Source organism: Pristiophorus japonicus, chromosome 1, assembly GCF_044704955.1.
Source record: "Pristiophorus japonicus isolate sPriJap1 chromosome 1, sPriJap1.hap1, whole genome shotgun sequence".
Classification (NCBI taxonomy): Eukaryota; Metazoa; Chordata; class Chondrichthyes; family Pristiophoridae; genus Pristiophorus; species Pristiophorus japonicus.
In genome coordinates this window covers 500,872,010-500,895,286 of record NC_091977.1, presented here as the reverse complement: position 1 = coordinate 500,895,286, position 23,277 = coordinate 500,872,010, and the positions used below count along the sequence as shown (strand labels likewise).

The 23,277-nt window shown below is 45.0% G+C and overlaps 1 protein-coding gene across 7 annotated transcripts in view; it reads left to right on the top strand.

Annotated features, from left to right (window-relative positions):
- The window catches only part of fam135b (family with sequence similarity 135 member B), a 528,209-nt gene that overhangs the window by 164,724 nt on the left and 340,208 nt on the right, over positions 1–23,277 (top strand). For all 7 annotated transcript variants that reach the window (XM_070895461.1, XM_070895487.1, XM_070895479.1 and 4 more), the window contains one exon: positions 6,684–6,763. In XM_070895461.1, the coding sequence (XP_070751562.1) occupies positions 6,684–6,763 (80 nt within the window). The remainder of the gene's footprint in view (positions 1–6,683; positions 6,764–23,277) is intronic.

Genomic DNA, 23,277 nt, shown 5'->3' with positions numbered 1-23,277 from the left:
GAGGAGGAACGCTCTCCTTTTTGCAGCGCTTCCTTCTTCGTCCAGCTCATTGGCTACAAAGTACTGATCTAGCCATTCGACATAGGCTTCCCAGTCCTCACCCTCCGAGAACTTCTCCAGGATGCCCACAGTTTGCTGCTTCTTTGCGTTGGATTCATATACTCGTCGCCAGTTATTGTGTTCCTGACACAGATGAGACTGCACACAGGGAGGTTAAAGTAACAGTGACCTCAGTCTTTATTAAGACACTCGAGTGAGGAACAGGCCTTGGGGACCGGCTTATATACCGTGCTCCCAAGGGATGCTGGGATCCCTTGGGACTTCAGGGGATGTGCTCCCTGGTGGCGGAACATGGGAGTGTATGCTTTACAGATACACAACACTTACTTTGAGCTTGCAGTATCTAGTCTCACTCTTTATTCAAGGCATAACAATTGGCGACGAGATACAGATGACCAACCCCACCACAACAATGCAGAGCACTGTGCACATTTGGAGAAATTTTCGGAGGGAGATGATTGGGAAATCTGCGTGGAGCAAATCGACCAATACTTCGTGGCCAACGGGCTGGAAGGAGAAGCGAACGCTGCCAAACGAAGGGCGATCCTCCTCACCGTTTACAGGGCACCAACGTATGGCCCCATGAAAAACCTGCTCACTCCAGCGAAATCCACAGACAAGTCATACAATGAGTTGTGCACACTGGTCCGGGTGTATCGAAACCCGAAGGAATGTGTTCTGATGGCGAGGTATCGGTTCTACACGTACAAGAGGTCAGAAGGCCAAGAAGTGGTGAGCTTCGTCGCCAAGCTAAGGCGCCTTGCAGGACATTGCGAGTTTGAAGGACACTTGGAGCACATGGACAGTGACTTCTTGGTACTTGGCATTGCCCATAAAGTAATACTTCGCAAACTTTTGACTGTAGAGACCCCCACCTTGAATAAAGCCATCGTGACAGCCCAGGCGTTTATAGCCACCAGTGACAATACCAAACAAATTTCTCAGCACACTAGTGCTGCTGTAAGTACTGTGAACAGAGTAACGTTGTTTTCGAATCGAAATGTACAGGGCAGGACATGCATGCCTGCAGCTGCATGTCTGCAGATTACTGAGTCCACCATCAAGGATGGTGAATACAAGGCCATCAACACCTTGTTGGTGCTGCAGGGGTGATCATCATTTACATTCATGCCGCTTCAAAGGATACGTTTGCTAGGGCTGTGGAACAATGGGACTCCTCCAACGCATGTGCAGGCGAGCTGCAAACTACCATGTTGCAGAGGAGGACAGATTCACGGTGGATCATGACGAACCAGAGCCTCAGACCAAGGAGGCAGGGGTATATGGGGCGCACACATTTACCACAAAGTGCCCCCTGATAATGCTGAAGGTTGAATTAAATGGACTCCTGGTGTCCATGGAACAGGACATGGGCGCAAGCCAGTCCATAATGAGCAAAAAGACTTTTGATAAATTGTTGTGCAGCAAGGCTTCAAGGCCAGTCCTGACTCCCATTCGTACTAGACTGAGATGATACACAAAGGAACTCATTCCTGTAATTGGCAGTGCTACTGTAAAGGTCTCCTATGATGGAGTAGTGCACGAGTTACCACTCTGGGTGGTACCGGGCGATGGCCCCGCACTGTTCGGCAGAAGCTGGCTGGGAAAGATACGCTGAAACTGGGACGACGTCCGAGCACTTTCGTCCGTCGATGATGCCTCATGTGGCCAGGTCCTAAGCAAGTTCCCCTCACTGTTCGAACCAGGCATCGGGAAGTTCCAAGGAGCAAAAGTGCAGATCCATTTGATTCCGGGACCGCGACCCATCCATCACAAGGCGAGAGCGGTACCTTACATGATGAGAGAAAGGGTGGAGATCGAGCTGGACAGGCTGCAACGAGAGGGCATCATTTCGCTGATCGAATTCAATGAGTGGGCCAGTCCGATTGTTCCAGTCCTCAAGGGAGACGGCACCGTCAGAATCTGTGGTGATTACAAAGTAACTATCAATCGTTTCTCACTGCAGGATCAATACCCGCTACCAAAGGCAGAAGACCTATTTGCGATGCTGGCGGGAGGGAAAACGTTCACGAAGCTGTACTTGACCTCGGTCTACATGACACAGGAGCTGGAGGAATCATCGAAAGGTCTCACCTGCATCAACACGCACAAAGGTCTCTTCATTTACAACAGATGCCCTTTCGGGATTCAATCGGCCGTGGCGACATTCCAGAGGAACATGGAAAGCTTGCTGAAGTCGGTCCCGCGCACCGTGGTCTTCCAGGACGACGTCTTGGTTACAGGTCAGGACACCGTCGAGCATCTGCAGAACCTGGAGGAAGTTCTTAGTCGGCTTAATGGTGTGGGGCTCAGGTTAAAACGCTCGAAGTGTGTTTTCCTGGTGCCTGAAGTGGAGTTCCTGGCGAGAAGAATCGTGACGGACGGCATCTTGCCCACCGATTCAAAGACGGAGGCAGTCGAGAACACACCGAGACTACAGAACGTAACGGAGCTGTGGTCGTTTCGAGGATTCCTGAACTATTTTGGTAACTTCTTACCAGGCCTTAGCACATTGTTAGAACCCCTGCACTCTTTATTGCACAAGGGAAATGAATGGGTATGGGGTAAAAGCCAAGAGATTTAATAGAGGTTTATTTTTAATTATGAAGGGTTTTGGTAGAGTGAGGAGGGAAAGACTATTTACTCTGAAGAAAATATTGAAAATGCAAAGAATTTTAATCAGTATATGAAAGAGAAAAGATAGGCTTTTTCATCTTCCAACTAATGAGTATCCTCTTTGGGTGTTAGTGGATGGGGTGGAAGTGTTAAGTCTGGTCTCTGTAGGGTCAGATTGTGCACAAGGTCTCTTTGGGCAGTCCCTTGGAGTTGAGGATGACAGATGCACAAGATAGCACACTTGGCAATGTGAGATCAGAACCAATTCAACTCTCCATGGTGATGATCCAAAATCAGAACCACGCAGGTCTGGAGCACAAAAGGAACACTATTGATGATTGACTAGCCAGCTTGGCTCATTAATGGGACCTGGAAAAGTAAACACGGGGGATGGGGAGGAGCGGGGCGACACTTCCCACTCTGTTATCCTGCAAGGCAATGCCCTGACAATTAGGGTGATCTGAGGTGACAAAGCAGCTGGAAGTTTGCCACTACTCGGTGGTATTAGTTGATTAATATTCAGCGATACTCCGTGCACAAAGAGGGCTTTCTAAGCCTTTTGCTCATCTGTACCTAGGTTCTCATAAATCAACTAAGCGGTATGTGCCCCTTTGAGGAACATGCATACACTCCATGTTGGGCACACAGGGACTATCTTTCTTGTTTTAGATGGAGAGGGAGGGAATTTGAAAGTCAAAAAAGTACATCTGACGTGGCTCCAAAATAGAAGGGAACACAGATTGGCACCTATTGAAAATCAATTGGAAAATAGAGCAGACAGGCAAGGTCTGATGTCGGTGAAGTCAGGCTGAACCCTGTTCCTGAAATTTACTTTGAGCATGATTGGAACAGTGTTGGAAACCAAAGATTGCCTGAGTAGCCATTCTTTGTGTGTAAGTTTGAACAGCGAGTGTTAGCAGATTATTTAACTTGTGGACAGCATTCCAGCCGAATGCTCTCTCTTTCTCACCCAATGTTCACACACAAACCTTGCAGCAGATATCATTAGCTCGCAGTCGAGAGTGGGAACCCTAATCAGGTTTATTTTGCTCTCTAGCCACGCTTACATCCAATTGCTGTCACTGAGATCAGCTAATTCAGCATAGACTGTGAATTAAATGGGGAACATGCTGTTCCATATACCCCGCTATTCCGAGGTTTGTGTTTGCTGCAGTGCTGCTGATCAATCCTATATGTGATCTCTGCCTGCACAGCCCAATAACTAATTATACAGTAGTGTAACCTTAACAACAGGATCCCTTTGTGAGCTGGACTGAATATTGTGTATTTCATGTTTACCCTCACTTACAGTTTCCCAATCTTTCTGAAGGCGGACTGAACAGTGCAATGAGGCGAGGCTGGATGCAAATCTTTGGGTTGCTTCATTTCATAGACAGCAACTTGAAAGTACAGCGTAACTGATGTCATCAAATCACACCTTGATTGCACTAACTATCCGTGAGAATAATAAAAATATGGCACACTGGCAGGCTCACTTAATTTTTTTCTGGTCAGCTGTTTGATTCTTACCGGGTTAAGATGTGTGAGCATCTCTTCACTAGGGCCAGCTTTGTTTCCTAGCCGGCTGATTGCCCTTGTGTCCCTTGTCATTTTTTTTTTCTAGTCAGAGGGAGGACAGTCTTCCTGATTTTTTTTTCCCATCCAATAATTCACCAGTAAACCAGTCTGCTTAAAATAGAATTATATAGAAATTATCCCAGAGTACTTAAGGAAGTGGCCCTAGAAATAGTAGATGCATTGGTGGTCATTTTCCAACATTCCATGGACTCTGGATCAGTTCCTATGGATTGGAGGGTAGCTAATGTAACCCCACTTTTTAAAAAAGGAGGGAGAGAGAAAACAGGGAATTATAGACCGGTTAGCCTGACAAAGGTAGTGGGGAAAATGCTGGAATCAATTATTAAAGATATAATAGCAGTGCATTTGGAAAGCAGTGACAAGATTGGTCCAAGTCAGCATGCATTTATGAAAGGAAAATCATGCTTGCCAAATCTTCTAGAATTTTTTGAGGATGTAACGAGTAGAGTGGATAAGGAGAACCAGTGGATGTGGTATATTTGGACTTTCAAAAGGCTTTTGACAAGGTCCCACACAAAAGATTAGTGTGAAAAATTAATTCACGTGGGATTGGGGATAATGTATTGACGTTGATAGAGAACTGGTTGACAGACAGGAAGCAAAGAGTGGGAATAAACGGGTCCTTTTCAGAATGGCAGGCAGTGACGAGTGGGGTACCGCAAGGTTCAATGCTGGGACCCCAGCTCTTTACAATATATACATTAATGATTTAGACAAAGGAATTGAATGTAATATCTCCAAGTTTGTAGATGACACTAAGCTGGGTGGCGGTGTGAGCTGTGAGGAGGATGCTAAGAGGCTGCAGGGTAACTTGGACAGGTTAGGTGAGTGGGCAAATGCATGGCAGATGCAGTATAATGTGGATAAATGTGAGGTTATCCACTTTGGTGGCAAAAACAGGAAGACAGATTATTATCTGAATGGTGACAGATTAGTAAAAGGGGAGGTGCAATGAGACCTGGGTGTCATGGTACATCAGTCATTGAAAGTAGACATGCAGGTACAGCAGGCAGTAAAGAAAGCAAATGGCATGTTGGCCTTCATAGCGAGAGGATTTGAGTATAGGTGCAGGGAGGTCTTACTGCAGTTGTACAGGGCCTTGGTGAGACCACACCTTGAGTATTGTGTGCAGTTTTGGTCTCCTAACCTGAGGAAGGACATTCTTGTTATTGAGTGAGTGCAGCGAAGGTTCACCAGACTGATTCCTGGGATGGCAGGACTGACATATGAAGAAAGACTGGATCGACCAGGCTTAGATTCACTGGAATTTAGAAGAATGAGAGGGGATCTCATAGATGCATATAAAATTCTGATGGGATTGGACAGGTTAGATGCAGGAAGAATGTTCCCAATATTGGGGAAGTCCAGAACCAGTGGTCACAGTCTAAGGATAAGGGGTAAGCCATCTCGGACTGAGATGAGGAGAAACTTTTTCACCCAGAGAATTGTGAACCTATGGAATTCTCTACCAAGTTGTTGAGTCCAGTTCATTGGATATTTTGAAAAGGGAGTTAGAACTGGCCCTTACGGCTAAAGGGATTAAGAGGTATGGAGAGAAGGCAGGAGTGGGGCACTGAAGTTGCATGATCAGCCATGATCATATTGAATGGTGGTGCAGGCTCGAAGGGCCGAATGGCCTGCTCCTGCACCTATTTTCTCTGTTTCCATAACACAGAAACTGGCCATTCAATCCAACTAGTTTGTTTTGATGTTTATTCTCCACATGAGCAGTGGTTCTAATTATTAATGTCTGCCTTGTTCCCATATCCCTTTATTCCCCTTTAACTCAATGACCTATTTATCTTCTTCTTAAATGTTGACATGTTTACTGCTTGTTGTCAAGAGTAACAGAGGAATATAGAGTTTTTTTAGCCCGGGAAAAAAATTATACATTCGTTTTTGCCTGCAATGAATTTGAGCCCCTCTCGGGATCTGATTTCATACAGCACCATTTTCCTGCATTTGGAAAGAAGATCAGGTAACTCAAAAATGAGTAGTTTGATGATGCAGAGCTTGCTTTTAATGGCCTGCAAATTTTAAGAAGAAAGGATAGTCGAAGTTACACAATTTTTTTAGGTTTTATGGAAGAATAAGTGTAGGGGATTGTGCAATGAGTCTTGATTTCAACACAGTCAGAATGTAATAAGGGGGAAAATCATGTAGGATGGCATATTGGAGGAAAGCTCAGAGGAGTTCTAGCCATAGTAATATGAATAAAACAGAGATAAAATAGGTTATGACAAAGAGTAGGAGGTTGGATACTAAAGGCGTAAGAATCGTGACTCTGATATACCATCAATATAAACGTGTTCTGCAGTGATTCCCAGAACATGTTTCACAATTAAACCATAAGATATGCTGCCAAAGCATTGGGTTTCTCTAATCTTTCTTTCCTGTCTGTCCTCCAGGTACTACCAGGTGCGTACAGCACTAAAAATCCCCCCCCGAATTCCTCACAGGCTGACGGCAACACTGACCGGACCCACAGGTAAGAAAACAGGTTGTAGAATGCTGAACTGATATTGGCGAATTACTGCCTCATACGCAAGAAACACAGCCAGAAATTTATTGTGAGAACTTTCTCTGCTGCTGGGATGTTCTGGGGATGTTTAGATATAATTTCAAACAATCCACTACAATTTTCTCAACCCTTCTCTTACAGCCAGTGATTCATGCTGGGGTTTGGTGCCACAATGGTGCCCTCTACCTTGCCTGAAAAGCCATTCTTTGTGTGTGACCAAGCTATTCATCCCATCGTCACCTGATGCCTACGCATGTGCACTTCCCAGTAGGAGTCACAGGACAGCGTTCAAGAGCACAAACCATGGCCTGAGGTGGCTGAGCTCAATTGTAGTGTTGTAGCAGTTAACCTCGCTGAGCTGAGCTGAGCTAACTCGGCACTGATCCGAGCTGTCAGTCAAACACTACGGTTAGGACCACGGTTTGCAGTCAGTGTCTTGCACTGATCTGGCCACCAGCAAGCCTGCCCAGCAGATGCTGCAGTAAGCAAGAGTACATTTTGTGCCGGAAAGCATCTGGAATCCATCCTTGGTTAATGCGAGTGCACAGCATGGAGCCACAAAGCTGCTGTGGCTTCAGCAAGGTGCTGAGTGTTCTGGTACGTACACAATGAATTAAAAGCTAAGACTGGCGGGTGGAATGCACAGCAAATGCATCATTGGAAGGCAGTTGCACCTGAAGGTAGCATTTGTAATTCAGTGGGCATTCTTGTAATTCGTTGAGCAAGCGGGAAGCTTTGAATACTTTTAATTAGACTTTACACAGTGTGCTGATGTGCATTGAGCCTGCCGTGATTGTCCTGTAACATCCTCCTGCAGTGACTTGATCGTGGCTGACAGCCAGCTGTTAGAATTAATTTGTGGCAGGAAACATTACAAATGTTTACCCGTAACCTGCTGCGTAAAATGAGAGTAACATTGCGGAACTGGCAGAAGAACAAATGTAACGGTGTCACATTAAGAATGTTTTGGACAAAATAAACAGATATGGTAGGGAGACAAAAGACAGAACATAGTAAAAGGATTTGTGGATATTTACAAAGAATTATATTGAATATACAGCACAGAAACTGGCCATTCAGCCCAATCAGTCCATGCCGGCGTTTATGCTCCATCCAAGCCTCCTCCCATCCTTCCTCATCTAACTTAATCAGCCGAACCCTTTATTCCCTTCTCCCTCATATGCTTATCTAGCTAGATGCACCTTTAAATGCTCTTCCCCACAAGTGGAAACACTCTAAGACTGCCGCTAATTTATACTGCAGACTGCCATTCCGCACCTTTGCAGCCACAAGAGCTCTGTGCGTGCGTGCTTGAGCACTTGCATAGACCTCTGCACCTGGCTGAATTACACCCTGCAACTGTTGACCCAAACATCAGGCTTCACCCCAGCCTTGGAAATCACAAATGATGAGGAACTCAGCTGCTTTGAAGTTAGACTGAAATAGGTGAAATAACATTTCTAAACGTTTCTTTTGATTGAAGAATTTAGATTTGCATAAGGACCATATCACACGATACTTCTGTGCCTTTTGTAACAATTTACTTTTTTTTCAAGTTACCTCTGTAATTTGTTCTGCGCCCACCATTGCTGCTGAGATTGCAGCTGGTGTTGCTCCAATAATGGGGGGTTAGGAGAAATGTTCGCATGTTGTTAGGACATGGAAACAGTGGTGGAAGCAGAACTCAAACAGCTTTCAAAAGGGAAGTGGATAAATATTTGGCAAAAAGTGTAGAGGAATGAGACTAAGTGGATAGTTCTTTGAGAGCTGGCACAGTCACGATGAGCTGAATGGCTTGTGTCAAGTATTGATGCTTGGGGTCACTAGACACCAGGGAGCGCCACTATTGGAGGTCATTGGGCTGCACGCGCGTGTGCGCGGGCCCTGGTATATAAGTGCTGGTGCCATGTCTTTGGGCGTGAATATAGTGGACAAGGTTTACACCTGAGTGAGTTTACAGTAACAAGTCTTTTGAGTCGTTATATACGTAACAGCTTGTAAAAAAGGAACGGCAATAATCATGGGTGATTTTAACCTTCATATTGTTTGGACAAAGCAAATTGGCCAGGGTAGCCTTGAGGAGGAGTTCATAGAGTGTATCGGGATAGTTTCCTTGAACAGTACACTGCGGAACCAACCAGGGAGCAGTCTATCTTAGATCTAGTACTGTGAAATGATGCAGGATTAATAAATTATCTCGTAGTTAAAAGATCCTCTATGAATGAGTGATCATAATATGGTTGAATTTCAAATTCAGTTGGATGGTGAGGAACTTGGTTCTCAAACCAGGGTCCTAAGCTTAAATAAAGGAGATTACAAAGGTATGAGGGCAGAGTTGGCTAAAGTGGACTGGGAAAATAGATTAAAGTATGGGACGGTTGATGAGCAGTGGCAGATATTTAAGGAGATATTTCATAACTCGCAACAAAAATATATCCCAATGAGAAGGAAAGACTGTAAGAGGATAACTATCCATGGCTAACTAAGGAAATAAGGGACGGTATCAAATTGAAAACAAGGGCATACAATGTGGCCAAGACTAGTGAGAGGCCAGAGGCTTGGGAAATTTTTCAAAGCCCACAGAGAATGACTAAAAAAATGATTGAGAGGGAAGATAGATTATGAAAGTAAACTAGCACGAAATATAAAAACAGATAGTAAGAGTTTCTATAGGTACATAAAAAGGAAAAGAGTGGCTAAAGTAAATGTTGGTCCCCTGCTCCTATTTCTTAAGTTCTTATATTCTTCTGGTTAAGCGCACAAACTCTGAATCCTGTAAGTGTAAATACCCTGATATTGAGAGTTTAATTGCTATTTGGCAGGTAAAGTCTGCAGTTGAGAAGGTGTAAATTCCCAGTTCAAGGCCAGAATAAGGCAGCATGAAATGACTGCTTTTCATTCTCTTTTCTTAATATAAACTTTTTACACTTCAAAGTATGACGCATTAAGGTGTGGTGCTCTCAAACCTTTATTATAGGTAAATGGAACTTAGATACTTAATAAGGACTGAAGGAGTAGCAGTAACTGGACAAAAAAGAAAACCCTCTGCATTCTCAGTGTTCTAAATGTTAGCTGAATGTAGCAATTGGGCATTACTGGAAGCTTACTTACCTTGAAATTGTATCCTTTCAATATCAATACAATAATGTTAGTGTGAAATTTCTTTGCCCGCTACTTTAATAGGAAGCGGGATGAATGGGTGCGTAGGGTAAGCTCGAATGCAAGGCTGAAGAGATTTCAACTCCTAGGCCTCAATTTTATAATGCATATCGAACTTCCTCCCACCCCAGCAGGAACCACTGCCTAGCTGGTGGGCAGTCAGCGATCGTGGTTGTGGGAGGAAGGGAAGCCTGGGGCAGGCGAACACTCTTGCTCTTCATGGCCCACAAGGAAACCGTACAAATTTGTATTTTAGCTGGGCCTCTTCTGGTCCTTAATCAGCTTCCGGCAGGTTAGGCCCGGTGGGGAAGTCACTACTGCTTCCTCACTCAAGCATCAGGCTAATATTGCAGTCAGGCCCCGATGACACCATCTGCATATTAGCAGCAGTAGCAGCAAACATTGTGCTTTTAAAATCCAAAGCCTGCTGTCCAAATCGCAGATGTTCACTCACTGGGAGACATGTTATGGAGCAACATGAGACCCAGCCAGCTCGCGGGTCGTGAAAACTTCTAACAGTCCTTCGTTTTTTTTTTCTTTCTGCTGATTACGACAACGACAAAGATTTGATTTACAATACTATTTTTCTTTCCATTGATTTCTACATAAATTACATTCTTAGCTTGGACGTACAATGTTTTATGTCCCTCTGTCATGAGACTTCTGTATTTTTGTATATTTGTTCAGGCATATTGTTCACTGTGGCCAAAAATCATACAATGACACAGCGTAGAAGGAGGCCATTCATCCCATTGTGCCTGTGCCAGCACTTTGAAAGAGCTATCCAATTAGTCCCACTCACCTACTTTGCCCCATAGCCCCTGAAAAATGTCCCCATTCAAGTATTTAAAGGGTTCAAATACCAGGGGATGCATATTAAAATTTAGGAGTAATAAGAGAAGTCAGGCAGTACTTTTGTACTGAAAAGGTAATGCAGCTGTTGATTAAATTATATGGGGAGGCTAAAAAAGCAAACAGTATGGCCAATATTTCATCTACTGGATCAGAAGTGAGGCAGGTGATGTCAGTGGCAGTTTCCAACCTTGCAGCTATTTCCATGCCGGCTTCCCCCATGACTTTCTGCTGATTGGGCTTGTTAAGCCTGTCCAGCGAGATTCCCAGCCAATTAAAAGGAAGTGGGTCTGATAGCATCATTTGATGACGTGTCATCAGCCGGTTTCCTTAAAGGGTCATGGCCAAATTGATTTTGACAGTTGTGCTGTCAGTGTTCTACTGCATTGAGCTGCTGCAAACACTGACAGAGGTGCACAAAGGTGCACGGCTGCACCCCAGGCTCTCCTATGACTTTCTCCATATGCTTATGGAGGCAGTCACAGCACGCAGGGAGGTTCTCTTTCCTTCCAATGCACAGAAGAGACCTCCCCAGGACACCAACACAGCCTGGTTGCTCATTGTACAAGAGGGCACAAGCAGAGATGTCGTCAGGAGGACCTGTCTGCAGTGGCACAAACCTTTCAATTATCTCAGTCGATCACGAAACGTTATTGCAAAGCCACACTCAACCTCATCCTGCTGTGCCACTCATCACATCCCCGTCACTCTGCCTTCCCTACCCTACCCTACACATTATTACTCACCAATTTACCTTGCAACTCCACCCATCTCTCTCTCTCTATCTACATTATCACATCCCCATTTCACTATCCACGCGTCACACTCACCCTCATCCTCGTCCAATCATATCAACTAACAACACACAAGAGTAGGCACTTGGGTGTTTTATCCAATGTTCATGTAAAGTTTCTGATAAAGGTTTCAATGTTTGACAAAAATTTTCAAGACTTTGTCTTCTTGGATGATCTGTGCACCTTTTGAAGTGGTTGAGTGAGTTGCAGTGAATGGTGCGAGATAATGGTACACCCCGCAATGGTGATGAGTGTGAGAGGAATGGCTTGGGCATTGCAGGGATGCTTTATGGTGTGGGGTGGTGCCAACCTAGTGCATCATGTGGCAGCCAGGGTGCACAGCGTCAAGTGAAGTAAATCTGGCCATGGTGAGGCCATCCCTGGCAGCAATGTGATCAGGTGCTGATGCCCTGCATCCTGTGCAGCAATAGTTGATTGCGGAGAAGGTTGTTGTTGGTGCTGCTGGTGTGCCTGGTGTTGGGGATGATTGTGGTGGGATTCTGAGGACCAAGGTGAGATTTTTTTCAAAGGCACCGATGCTGATGGAATAGATGGCAGCTGAATTTGAGATCTGTCAATGGTGAGAGAGGTTGTTCCAAGGAGATGACAGTGGATAGAGAGTTTACTCCAAAAACTTCCAACCTGCATAAAGCGCAAGTGTATTCCAAATCCTGAAGGTTCCAGTCTCTATGATTGGAAAGTGAAGAGCTGTGAAATGGTAGGTTTTATACCACATTTGCAGCTGTCAACTGTTCGGATGAATGCATACTCATTGAAAACCCGATCTACTTACCTGACGTGATCCCCGAGCGCCATGAACTTCGTCAAAAAGCTGGAAAAATGGTAAGTAGAGAGTAAAATTGTCTTCAATTGTCTTTTAACTAGCTCTTAATGATGTATGTTGCCTCCCCCGCCGTTTGGAGACTAGCGTGGAGGTGGGTTGACAGCAGGCTCCCGACCCGCTGTCAATCATTTCCATTTTGACAGCTGACGCAATTCCAAACCCGTCCTCTTAGCGCCAGCCAAATTCCGGTCTATAAGTGGGTTCAAGAGAAAATTGTAGTTATTTGGAGAGCTAACTGATATGAGAAGATGGATATAAGGGGTTAATCTATTAAAAAAGGGCAACTTGTTGGGCTTGTTGGTCTTTTCCTATTCCTCTATATCCTGGTGTTGAAATTGGGCCATGTGCATGCTTGTTTTTTTGAAAAGCAAGTTTTGTAGATGATAACATAATCAGTGATCCAAAATGCTCTTCAGTTTACTCATGAATAAGGCCTTAAAGCTGTCATAACCAATTAGTCTCATGTGGGAGGAGAAAATCAGTCATGCCTCTTACCCTTGAGCCCTATTCAATAATTCCTACCTGAAATTGCATGCGTGTTGGTAAGACGGGACTGGACTCAGTTGTGAAGATTTTGATAGAATGAGCAGGAAAAGTCTATTTCATCTGGTTGCAGAGTGAGTCAATAGTGAACAAGACAGTTGTTTGAGCATCGAGCGTTTTGCCACTGGGACTAATTGAGGCAGTGTCCATTGCATTCTTTAAGAGAAATTGGATAAATATTCTAAGCAGATGAAGATACAGGATTATGGGGAGAGAATGGAGCATCGGAATTGTTTGAGCAAAGAATTGGCACAAATGCAGTTGGGCTGAAAAGCCGCCTTCTGAGCTGTAAAGTTCTGTGCTTTTATATCGTCTTTTAATTCATATCCTGATGTTTATACTGTTAAATCTGTTTCCATTGCCCTATCCATTTACGAGAAAAAGGATTTAGCAGCATTAATGTCAGGATTCAACCGATGAACCCTGGGATCTGAATCTAATTTTGGAAAAAAAATTATAAAAGCAGCATTCGGCTCCACCCGCCACGGCGCAGCCTTGGACAACGTGGACCATTTTCCATATCTCGGGAGCCTACTATCAACAAGTGTAGACATAGACGACGAGGTCCCAACACCGCCTCCAGTGTGATATCAGAGCCTTCGGTCACCTGAGGAAGAGAGTGTTTGAAGACCAGGACCTCAAATCTGGCACCAAGCTTATGGTCTACAGGGCAGTAGTGATACCCACCCTCATGTATGGCTCAGTAGACACCTCAAATCGCTGGAGAAGTACCACCAGCGCTGCCTCCGCAAGATCCTGCAAATCCACTGGGAGGATAGATGCACCAACGACAGTGTTCTCGTTCAGACCAGCATCGAAGCACTGACCACACTCGACCAGCTCCGTTGGGTGGGCCACATTGTCCGCATGACCGACACAGGACTCCCAAAGCAAGCGCTCTACTCGGAACTCCTACACGGCAAGCGAGCCCCAGATGGGCAGAGGAAACGTTTGAAACCTCCTTAATAAAGTACAACACCCCACTGCCACCTGGGAATCCCTGGCCCAAGACCGCTCTAAGTGGAGGAAGAGCATCCGGGAAGGCGCTGAACACCTCGACATGCAGAAACCAAGCGCAGACAACGTCGGGAGCTTGCGGCAAACCAGACTCCCCACCCACCCTTTCCTTCAATGACTGTCTCCCTTGTGACAGAGACTGTAATTCCCGTATTGGACTGTACAGTCATCTGAGAACTCACTTTTAGAGTGGAAGCAAGTCTTCCTCGATTTCAAGGGAATGCCTATGATGATGATGTATATCTCTGTTTGGTAAATTTCAGAACATTTTCCATCCTTAGGAGTTCTACATTAATTGTACTTCTAGCTAGATCTTTCATCCTCCGTAAACTTGAACTCATCCAAAAGTCTGCTGTCTATTCTGACCAAGTCCCGTGCACCGATCACCTCTATACTCGCTGACCTATATTGGCATGCAATTGTGACCATGCCTTCAACTGTCTGTCTAGGCCCTAAGCTCTGGAATTCCCTCTCTAAACTCTCTAACTCCTTTCCTTGAAGACACTCCTGAAAATCTAACTCTTTGACCAAGCCTTGGTCATTTGTCCAAATATCTGGTCATTATCACATTGCTGTTTGTGGGAGCTTGCTGTGCGCAATTGGCTGCTGCATTTCCTACATTGGCTGTAAAGTGCTTTGGGACGCCCGCAGGTTGTGAAAGGAGCTATATAAATGCAAGCTTTTCTTCTTTTTACCTAATTTTCTCAATTTAAACGGTGTTGAGGTGGAGCTCAACAGCAGTTTGCCTGAGAACCATTTCATTACAAAATACTATCTCTTAATTCTCTTGCCAATTTTCTCCTCTTCTGTCTCCAATCCTGAAGGCATTGAGTCATGCTGTGGCATGATTCCATGGGCGTGGGTGTACTCCGGAATTTGGCTATTTGACAGTGGCTGACTTACCTCACTCCTTATCCACATTTGTACTTCTAGCAGGGGTCACTGGTTAGAAATCATGACTGGAACCCTTGCAATTTTGCTTCCTTAAACTGAGCAAACTGAGGTTAATTGTAATGCCTTCGGGCCCAAGTTTCCCGAAAGAAGATAAATGGCGTTCACTTACCTGTACGCCCGTTTTTTTTCGGCCCCTCAGCGCTGAAAATAAAAATGTTATCGCACCACATGCGCCTCTCTGGCGCCGGCGTGACCGATCCAAATCTGCAGGGCGGAGTCTCCAATGCGCGCTTGAAAAAGAAACAGGCACCAAATCGCGCATGCGCATCGCACTCAAAAGAAAAAATTAACCCACTGGGCATGCGCGTTGTGCATACGCACCAAAAAAAAATACACATTTGGACATGCGCAATCGAAAGTATTAAAAAAACCAGCATGTGTGGGGACTGTGGATCACCATTGAGTGGCAGAGGTAGATTTGTAGATAGGAAATACAGCTTCGTTCACGAGATGGCTGCAATGGAAGGGCGCAGTGAAGGCGAAAGGGCCAGGACGGAGAAGGGGAAACCGTAAGGGCGAAGAGATTTCATGTGGAAGAAATTGAACGCCTGGTAGACTTCATCGAGAGTAGATGGGGAATTCTTGAGAACAAGAGGAGCTTCGGTAAAAATAAGCTTAAACCATCAGAACTTGCAAAAGTTTGGGACCAGGTCGCAGTCGAGTTTAATGGAATGTCCATGACCCCGAAAACCGGTGCGCAGCTGAAAAAGAAGTGGCAGGACCTCTGACAAGCAGTGACTGTAAGTAATACGTTAAAATTACATTTATTTGGGCTTTTGTATATTTATGCATTGCAATAACATCTGTAAATGTGATCCGTGTGTGTGTGTGTGTGTGTGTGTGTGCGTGTGCGTTCAGAAGGACCCTCTCTCAAATGTTCCATTTGCATCTTTGTAGAAGATGGTGTCACACATCAACCGAGAATGGTCACAAACTAGAGGAGGTCTGCCAAGTAGGCTGCAACTAACAGCCGTGGAGCAGAGGATAGCGTCAATGATTAAATGTCACAGAAAACGACCAACAATCAATGCGGAAGCTGGGCCCAGTTTTCCATTCGAGGGTAAGCCCTGCAAATTGCACAGTCCAGGTTGGCTAAATGTTACGTCATGCATGTGCTTCCTATGCTTCTTCCTCAATGATGCTAACCAAGCATCTATCTATCGTTTCAGAGGTTGAGCATCAGGAGGAGACAGAAGGTGCACCTGAAGTTGAAGGAGAGAATGTTCAAGGAAACGCCACGCCAGATATTCCAACTCAGGACCATAATGGGCAGCAAGTCATAAGTCATAGATGACAAGATGGTTATCCTGGATTGGAGGTGCTGAACCCCTCGAGGATTCCAAGCCCTTTCATGAGTGAGAGGACTTTTCTAGGTGTGACGTCTGAGGCTGCGGGTACATGTGTGTCGCAGCAAGCCACACCTGCGGGACATCATAGGAGGGCGAACTCCTGACCTGATGCAGAAACACTGGACTCTGAGAACATAGGATATTTTGTGGGATGAGCGGGGAGGACATCCAACAATTTCAATTGCTCCTGAAAGCCTTTGGTGGGGTGAGGGCAGAATTGGGGGAACTGTCATTACAGGTTGAAAGACTTTCGGGTCGGTTGAACGAAGTAGTATCAGCAATAGGAGAGCTCTTCCAAGCTGTCCTTAATGGGAGGGGTGCTTTCCATCTGTGCCAAATTCAATGGTTAATCCTGAGGCTGAGGTTGACGACGAAGAGAACCCAGGCATTCCACTATAACACATTTTGGCTCTGTCCCTGTTGCAGCTGAGCATCAAGAAAGGCCGCGCCATAAAAGAAACAGATTACAGCTGGGGGTACGGGTGCCAAGGAAGCAGAAGTCTGCAACTACGGGCACACGCAGGGGTAGTGCCATCGACTGGGGCAGGATTGGCGCACAGTGCTAATGAAGAGTATAGATGTCTTGTTTGTTCTTTGGTTGCTTTAGTTGATTGTTCGTTGTAAAGTTTGCCACGGTTTTGAATAAAGTTTTAAAGTTATGAAGGTTTAAACAGAAGTGAAGTCAAGCTAATTACAACTGTGCTGTACAAATGTTTAATAAACATTTTAATTTTGGACATTTAACCTGACTCCTGCACTATAGACCAGTTAGCCTACCATCTGTGGTTGGGAAAATGTTGGAGTCCATTAGTAAAGAAGCAGTAGCAGGACACTTGGAAAAGCAAAATTCGGTCAGGCAGATTGAGCATGGATTTATGAAGGGGAAGTCATGTATGATAAATTTGCTGGAATTCTTTGAGGATGTAACGAACAGGATGGATAAAGGGGAACCAGTGGATGTGGTGTATTTGGACTTCCAGAGGGCATTTGACAAGCTGCCACATAAAAGGTTACTGCACAAGATAAAAGTTCACGGGGTTGGGGGTAATATATTAGCATGGACAGAGGATTGACCAACTGACAGAAAACAGAGTGTCGGGATAAATGGTTCATTCTTGGGTTGGCAACCAGTAACTAGTGGGGTACCGCAGGGATCAGCGCTGGGACCCCCAACTATTTACAATCTATATTAACGACTTGGAAGAAGGGACTGAGTGTAACGTAGCCAAGTTTGCTGACCATACAAAGATGGGAGGAAAAGCAATGTGTGAGGAGGACACAAAAAATCTGCAAAAGGACATAGACAGGCTAAGTGAGTGGGCAAAAATTTGGCAGATGGAGTATAATGTTGGAAAGTGTGAGGTCATGCACTTTGGCAGAAAAAAATCAAAGAGCAAGTTATTATTTAAATGGAGAAAGATTGCAAAGTGCCGCAGTACAGCGGGACCTGGGGGTACTTGTGCCTGAAACACAAAAAGGATAGTATGCAGCTAAAGCAAGTGATCAGGAAGGCCAATGGAATCCTGTCCTTTATTGCAAAAAGCATGAAGTATAAAAGCAGGGAAATCTTGCTACAGCTATACAGGGTATTGGTGAGGCCACACCTGGAATACTGCATGCAATTTTGGTTTCCATATTTACGAAAGGATATACTTGCTTTGGAGGCAGTTCAGAAAAGGTTCACTCGGTTGATTCCAGGGATGAGGAGGTTGACTTAGGAAGAAAGGTTGTGTAGGTTGGGCCTCTACTCATTGGAATTCAGAAGAATGAGAGGTGATCTTATCGAAACATGTAAGACTATGAGGGGGTTTGATAAGATGGATGCAGCGAAGATGTTTCCACTGATGGGGGAGACTAGAATTAGAGGGCATGATCTTAGAATAAGGGGCCGCTCAGTTAAAACAGAGATGAGGAGAAATTTCTTCTCTCGGAGGGTTGTAAATCTGTGGAATTCGTTGCCTCAGAGAGCTGTGGAAGCTGGGACATTGAATACATTTACGACAGAAATAGACAGTTTCTTAAACGATAAGGGGTTATGGGGAGCGGGCAGGGAAGTGGACCTGAGTCCATGATCGGATCAGCCACGATCGTATTAAATGGCGGATCAGGCTCGAGGGGCCGTATGGCCTACTCCTACTCCTATTTCTGATGTTCTGATGTTCTTATATTCATGTTTTAATGCTGCACTAATAATTACAGGATAACCGGACTCAAAATGTAAAATGGCTTCACCCATTGCAACCTATTGGTTTAAATGATACAGGGGCAGGTTCCAGTTCTAAGGTGATCATGGATCCTGCCTTGTTCTGGGTCACTGATATATGCAACGAAGTACCATGGTGCATATGTCAGTGACCCTCACCCAGTCTCGATCCATGAACAACTTCGTCCTATTGTCCACCTAAGCACTCCAACACTCTGAAACTCCATTAAAATATACAAGATTCGTGGTGGGAGTATTTAGTAAACATAACAATGTCCATCTAAGCACTCCAACACTCCTTTGAAACATAAACGATTTGTGGCGGTAACATTTAATATAAATTATGTATTTTCCACCTATCCACTCCAATACTTCATAAAAACATAAAAGATTTGTGGTGGGATTCTTCTTTTTTTCAATGTAATGTTCCACCTTTAATAGCGATCAATGCTGCTTGCCTTTGAGCCAGGAGTGTCTTGCACTGACTTTTGTGTGGAGACCTTCGGCCTGGGCTGGCGGAGGACCTTTGGCTGGGGGCTAGCAGTGGCTGCATTCGATGTCCAAGAGAGTGGGGAGAAGACTGCACTGGAGCCCAAAAGAAAAATGAATTTGATTGGTATGCTGATTCTTCATTTTTGGGTGTTTCAAAAGGTTTCCCTTAACTATTTGGAGAACATCGATGGAAAAAGGTAAAGATTTTTTTTTTTTGCCATCATTCTTTTTTCATCGCAGGAGCATCAGTATTGGTAAGTTTCTATTTATTTTTTATTTTATACCTGCTTATAGTTAATATTTGGTTTTTAAATTACATTAAAATGTATTTGTAAGATACAGGGAGTCTCTTTGGCCAGGGATAGGAGCGGGCCAGCACAGATTCTCTAACAGCAGGTAAGAGTTTTTCCAACGGTGTTTCTAGGGTCTCTGCGCCAATTTAAAACATTTTGTAGGTGGGGAAAGTTTGCCTTATGTGAGGAAATGGCACAGAACCAGCTTATACAGGTACACTAGCACCAAACATTCTGGCGCTGGTAGTAGACGCCGGCGCCCCGACGTTGGCGAATCTTTGGACTGAGCTTTGGCGCCAAAAAATTCACTGGGCGCCGAAATAACACCACCCAGTGATGGGCAAAATTGAGGCATTTGGGCTGTCCCAGTTGAGATGAACTCATTTAATACAGATCAGGGATTAAGCCTGAAGTTTTTTTCTCATCCATGTGGCTCACTGAACTATCTGAACCGAGGAAGCATTTTTACCTTTTTGAATTCAAGTCATCATGTACATTAATGGGAATTAACATTCTTTTTTATTCTCAGAATCTGTGTGGTGGAACTAGTGTTTATTTTTGGATTAAGCAGGCTCGAAATACAGCGCATTGATTTTATTTAAATTGGATCTGTGCTCAAGAAATCTCTTTTCTGTTTTGAGTCATCACCATAGGCGGTCCCTCGAACGAGAATGACTTGCTTCCACATGAGTTCACAGATGTTTCAATGAAGGACCCGATGTCCCAGTCCTGAACTCCTGTTGAGGGGGTGGAAGATGCCTGTGTGTGGATTTTTTTAATGTCTGGTGACCGTTGCACATCAGCCACCACATGGGCTCGACAGTGCTAGGCCTTTATCCAGTGACAAGGGTTGAACCAGGACGACTGGAGACCTGCTCTGCTGCACGGACCTAGTGCGCACACATATCGCAGTGTGGCCTGGCCTGTGCTGCCCCTGGGCCCACGCCTCTTCTGGGCCCCGTACCCTCATTCGCCGCATCTTCGTCCATGATGTTCCAGGGCCTGGCGCTCCAGCTCTATTTATAGCCCCGACCTGTGGTGGTGTTCTCACACAGGTCGGAGCGGCCCACGATGGGCCGGGCCCTGGAACATCTGTTTTTGAGTAGTCAAAAATTGATTTGATCCACTTATACTGATGTGGTTGCTCATAGAATATAGAAATTTACAGCATGGAAGGAGGACATTTTGGCCCATCATGCCCGTGCCGGCCAACAAAGAGCTATCCAGCCTAATCCCACTCTCGAACTCTTGGTCCGTAGCCCTGTAGGTTACAGTACTTCAAGTGCACATCCAAGAATCTTTTAAATGTGGTGAGGGTTCCTGCCTCTACCACATAGAAACATAGAAAATAGGTGCAGGAGTAGGCCATTCGGCCCTTCTAGCCTGCACCGCCATTCAATGAGTTCATGGCTGAACATGAAACTTCAGTACCCCATTCCTGCTTTCTCGCCATACCCCTTGATCCCCCTAGCAGTAAGGACCTCATCTAACTCCTTTTTGAATATATTTAGTGAATTGGCCTCAACAACTTTCTGTGGTAGAGAATTCCACAGGTTCACCACTCTCTGGGTGAAGAAGTTCCTCCGCATCTCGGTCCTAAATGGCTTACCCCTTATCCTTAGACTGTGACCCCTGGTTCTGGACTTCCCCAACATTGGGAACATTCTTCCTGCATCTAACATATCTAACCCCGTCAGAATTTTATATGTTTCTATGAGGTCCCCTCTCATTCTTCTGAACTCCAGTGAATACAATAGTGCAGACATTTCAAATGCCGGTGGACACCATTTGTCATAACTAATTAAGATGTTTTTGTTCCATCATCATTAAGGAGGAGATCAGTGCAGAGAGGAACTAATTTAATGTGACGTTTTCCTGTTGTCGACTGAGATAGAAAAAGTCTCGTGTTTCATACCATGTAGTTGAAATTTGATTCTCCTGGGCCTTAAATTTGCGGTCGGAGGATTCTCACGGGCGGATGTCTCCAACCAGCAAAAACATAGCGAACTTAACTGATGGTCGCGGAGGTTAGGACACTTGCTCCCTTGGGCCTCTATGCTTAGGCCGCGTAAGCCTAAGGGGCATATCCCAGGGATGCATGCGGTTCTCGAGTGCTCCTGGGATCAGCTGGGACGGTCCAACCAATGAAAGAAGGGGAGCCCCATTCATATTTATGAGGATTCTAGACTCCTCATAAGGATGAATGGGAATACCCCCAAAATAAATGTACACTTCAAATTTACATATTTTAAAGAGACTAAAATTAAACTTTTTTAAATGTATAAATTATTGAAAAACATTTATTTTCTGTTCTTTAAAAGTCTTACGCTAGTAAAAGCTGGTCTTATGCTTGCTTTTACCAGGCAGAAGAATCTCAAGGGCGTTCATTGGGCAAATAGCCCAACTCTCCGTCCGCGGGTGACCTTTTCCCGGAAATGTGTGTGATCTGTCAAGAAGATCTGAGTGTTAGCGCATGTTTAATCCCGAGTGCGCACCAGTTAAGGACCGCAAATTAAGGCCCATTGTTATTTTCCCTGAGAATTACTAGTTTGGATCTCAAATTTTCACTGGCAGCTACTGGCGACAGTTTGTCTCTGAGCTGAGCTTCCGATCCCATATCCTGCTCATCACAAAGACTGCCTACTTCTACCTCCATATCATTGCTTGTCTCTGGCCTTGCCTCAGCTTATCTACAGCTGAAACCCTCATTCATGCTTTTGTTATCTATAGATTCAATGCTCTCCTGGCCGGCCTCCGCCCTTCACCCTCCATATACTTCAGTTCATCCAAAACTCAGCTGCCCGTATCCTGTCTCGCACCAATTACTCATTACTCATGATCCGCTCATCTACATTGGTGCCCAGTCCACCAATGCTTCAATTTTAAAAATTCTCATGTTCGTGTAAAACCCTCCCTATCTTGGTGATCTCTTCCAGCCCTAGAACCCTCCAAGAACTCTGCGTTCCTTCAACTTTGGCCTCTTGCGCATCCCACATTCCCTTTGCTCAATTGATGGCTTGCCTTCAGCTATCTAGGCCCTAAGTTCTGGAATTCCCTTCCTAAACCTCCGCGTTTCCACCTCTCTTTCCTCCCTCAAGGTCATCCCAAAATTTACCCCTTTCCCCAACCTTTTAGTCACCTGTCCTAATATCTCCTTCTCTGGTTCAGTGTCAATTTATTATTTGTTACAAAGAAAAAAAGAACGCCTTGCATTTATATCGCTCCCTTCATGACTTCATGAATACCCAAAGTAGTTTACAGCTAACGAAGTACTTTTGGAGTGTCCTCTCTGTTCCAATGTAGGAAACGCAGCAACCAATATGTGCACAGCAAGCTTCCACAAACAGCAATGTCACAATAATCAGATAATTTGTTTTTGTTATGTCGATTGAGGGATAAATATTGTCCAGGACACCAGGGATCACTCCCTTGCTCTTCTTCGAAATAGTGCCATGGGATCTTTTATGTCAACCTTAGGGAGTCGACGGGGCCTCGGTTTAACGTCTCATCTGAAAGATGGCACCTCCGACAGTGCAGCACCCCCTCAGCACTGCACTGGAGTGTCAGCCTAGATTTTTGTGCTCGAGTCCCACAACCTTCTTGCTCAGAGGCAAGGGTGCTACCCACTGAGCCACAGCTGACACTATATAAATCCAAGGGGGCGATTTTTTTCCTGGCTCCTTTAGGTGCTAAAGAACCTCCGAGTTGCTAAGATGGGGTCCTGAGTTGCAACACCTGGTTAACGCAAGATGCCATCTTGGTAAAGAAGTTGAAGCGTGCACTTGGACTGGATGCTCGGAGGTTCGTTAAGGGGATGATTGCCACTTAAGTTGCCTGCGAGCACATTTTGGTGCTTAGTGCTAAAACTAATGCGCTCTCCTAACAGCCACCAGCCGAACAGGAGGAAACAAGTTGTTGCTGAGGATTCGAATGCTACTAAAAGGCACACTCAGCTTTCGCTGTTCACTTGCTGCTGGAGAT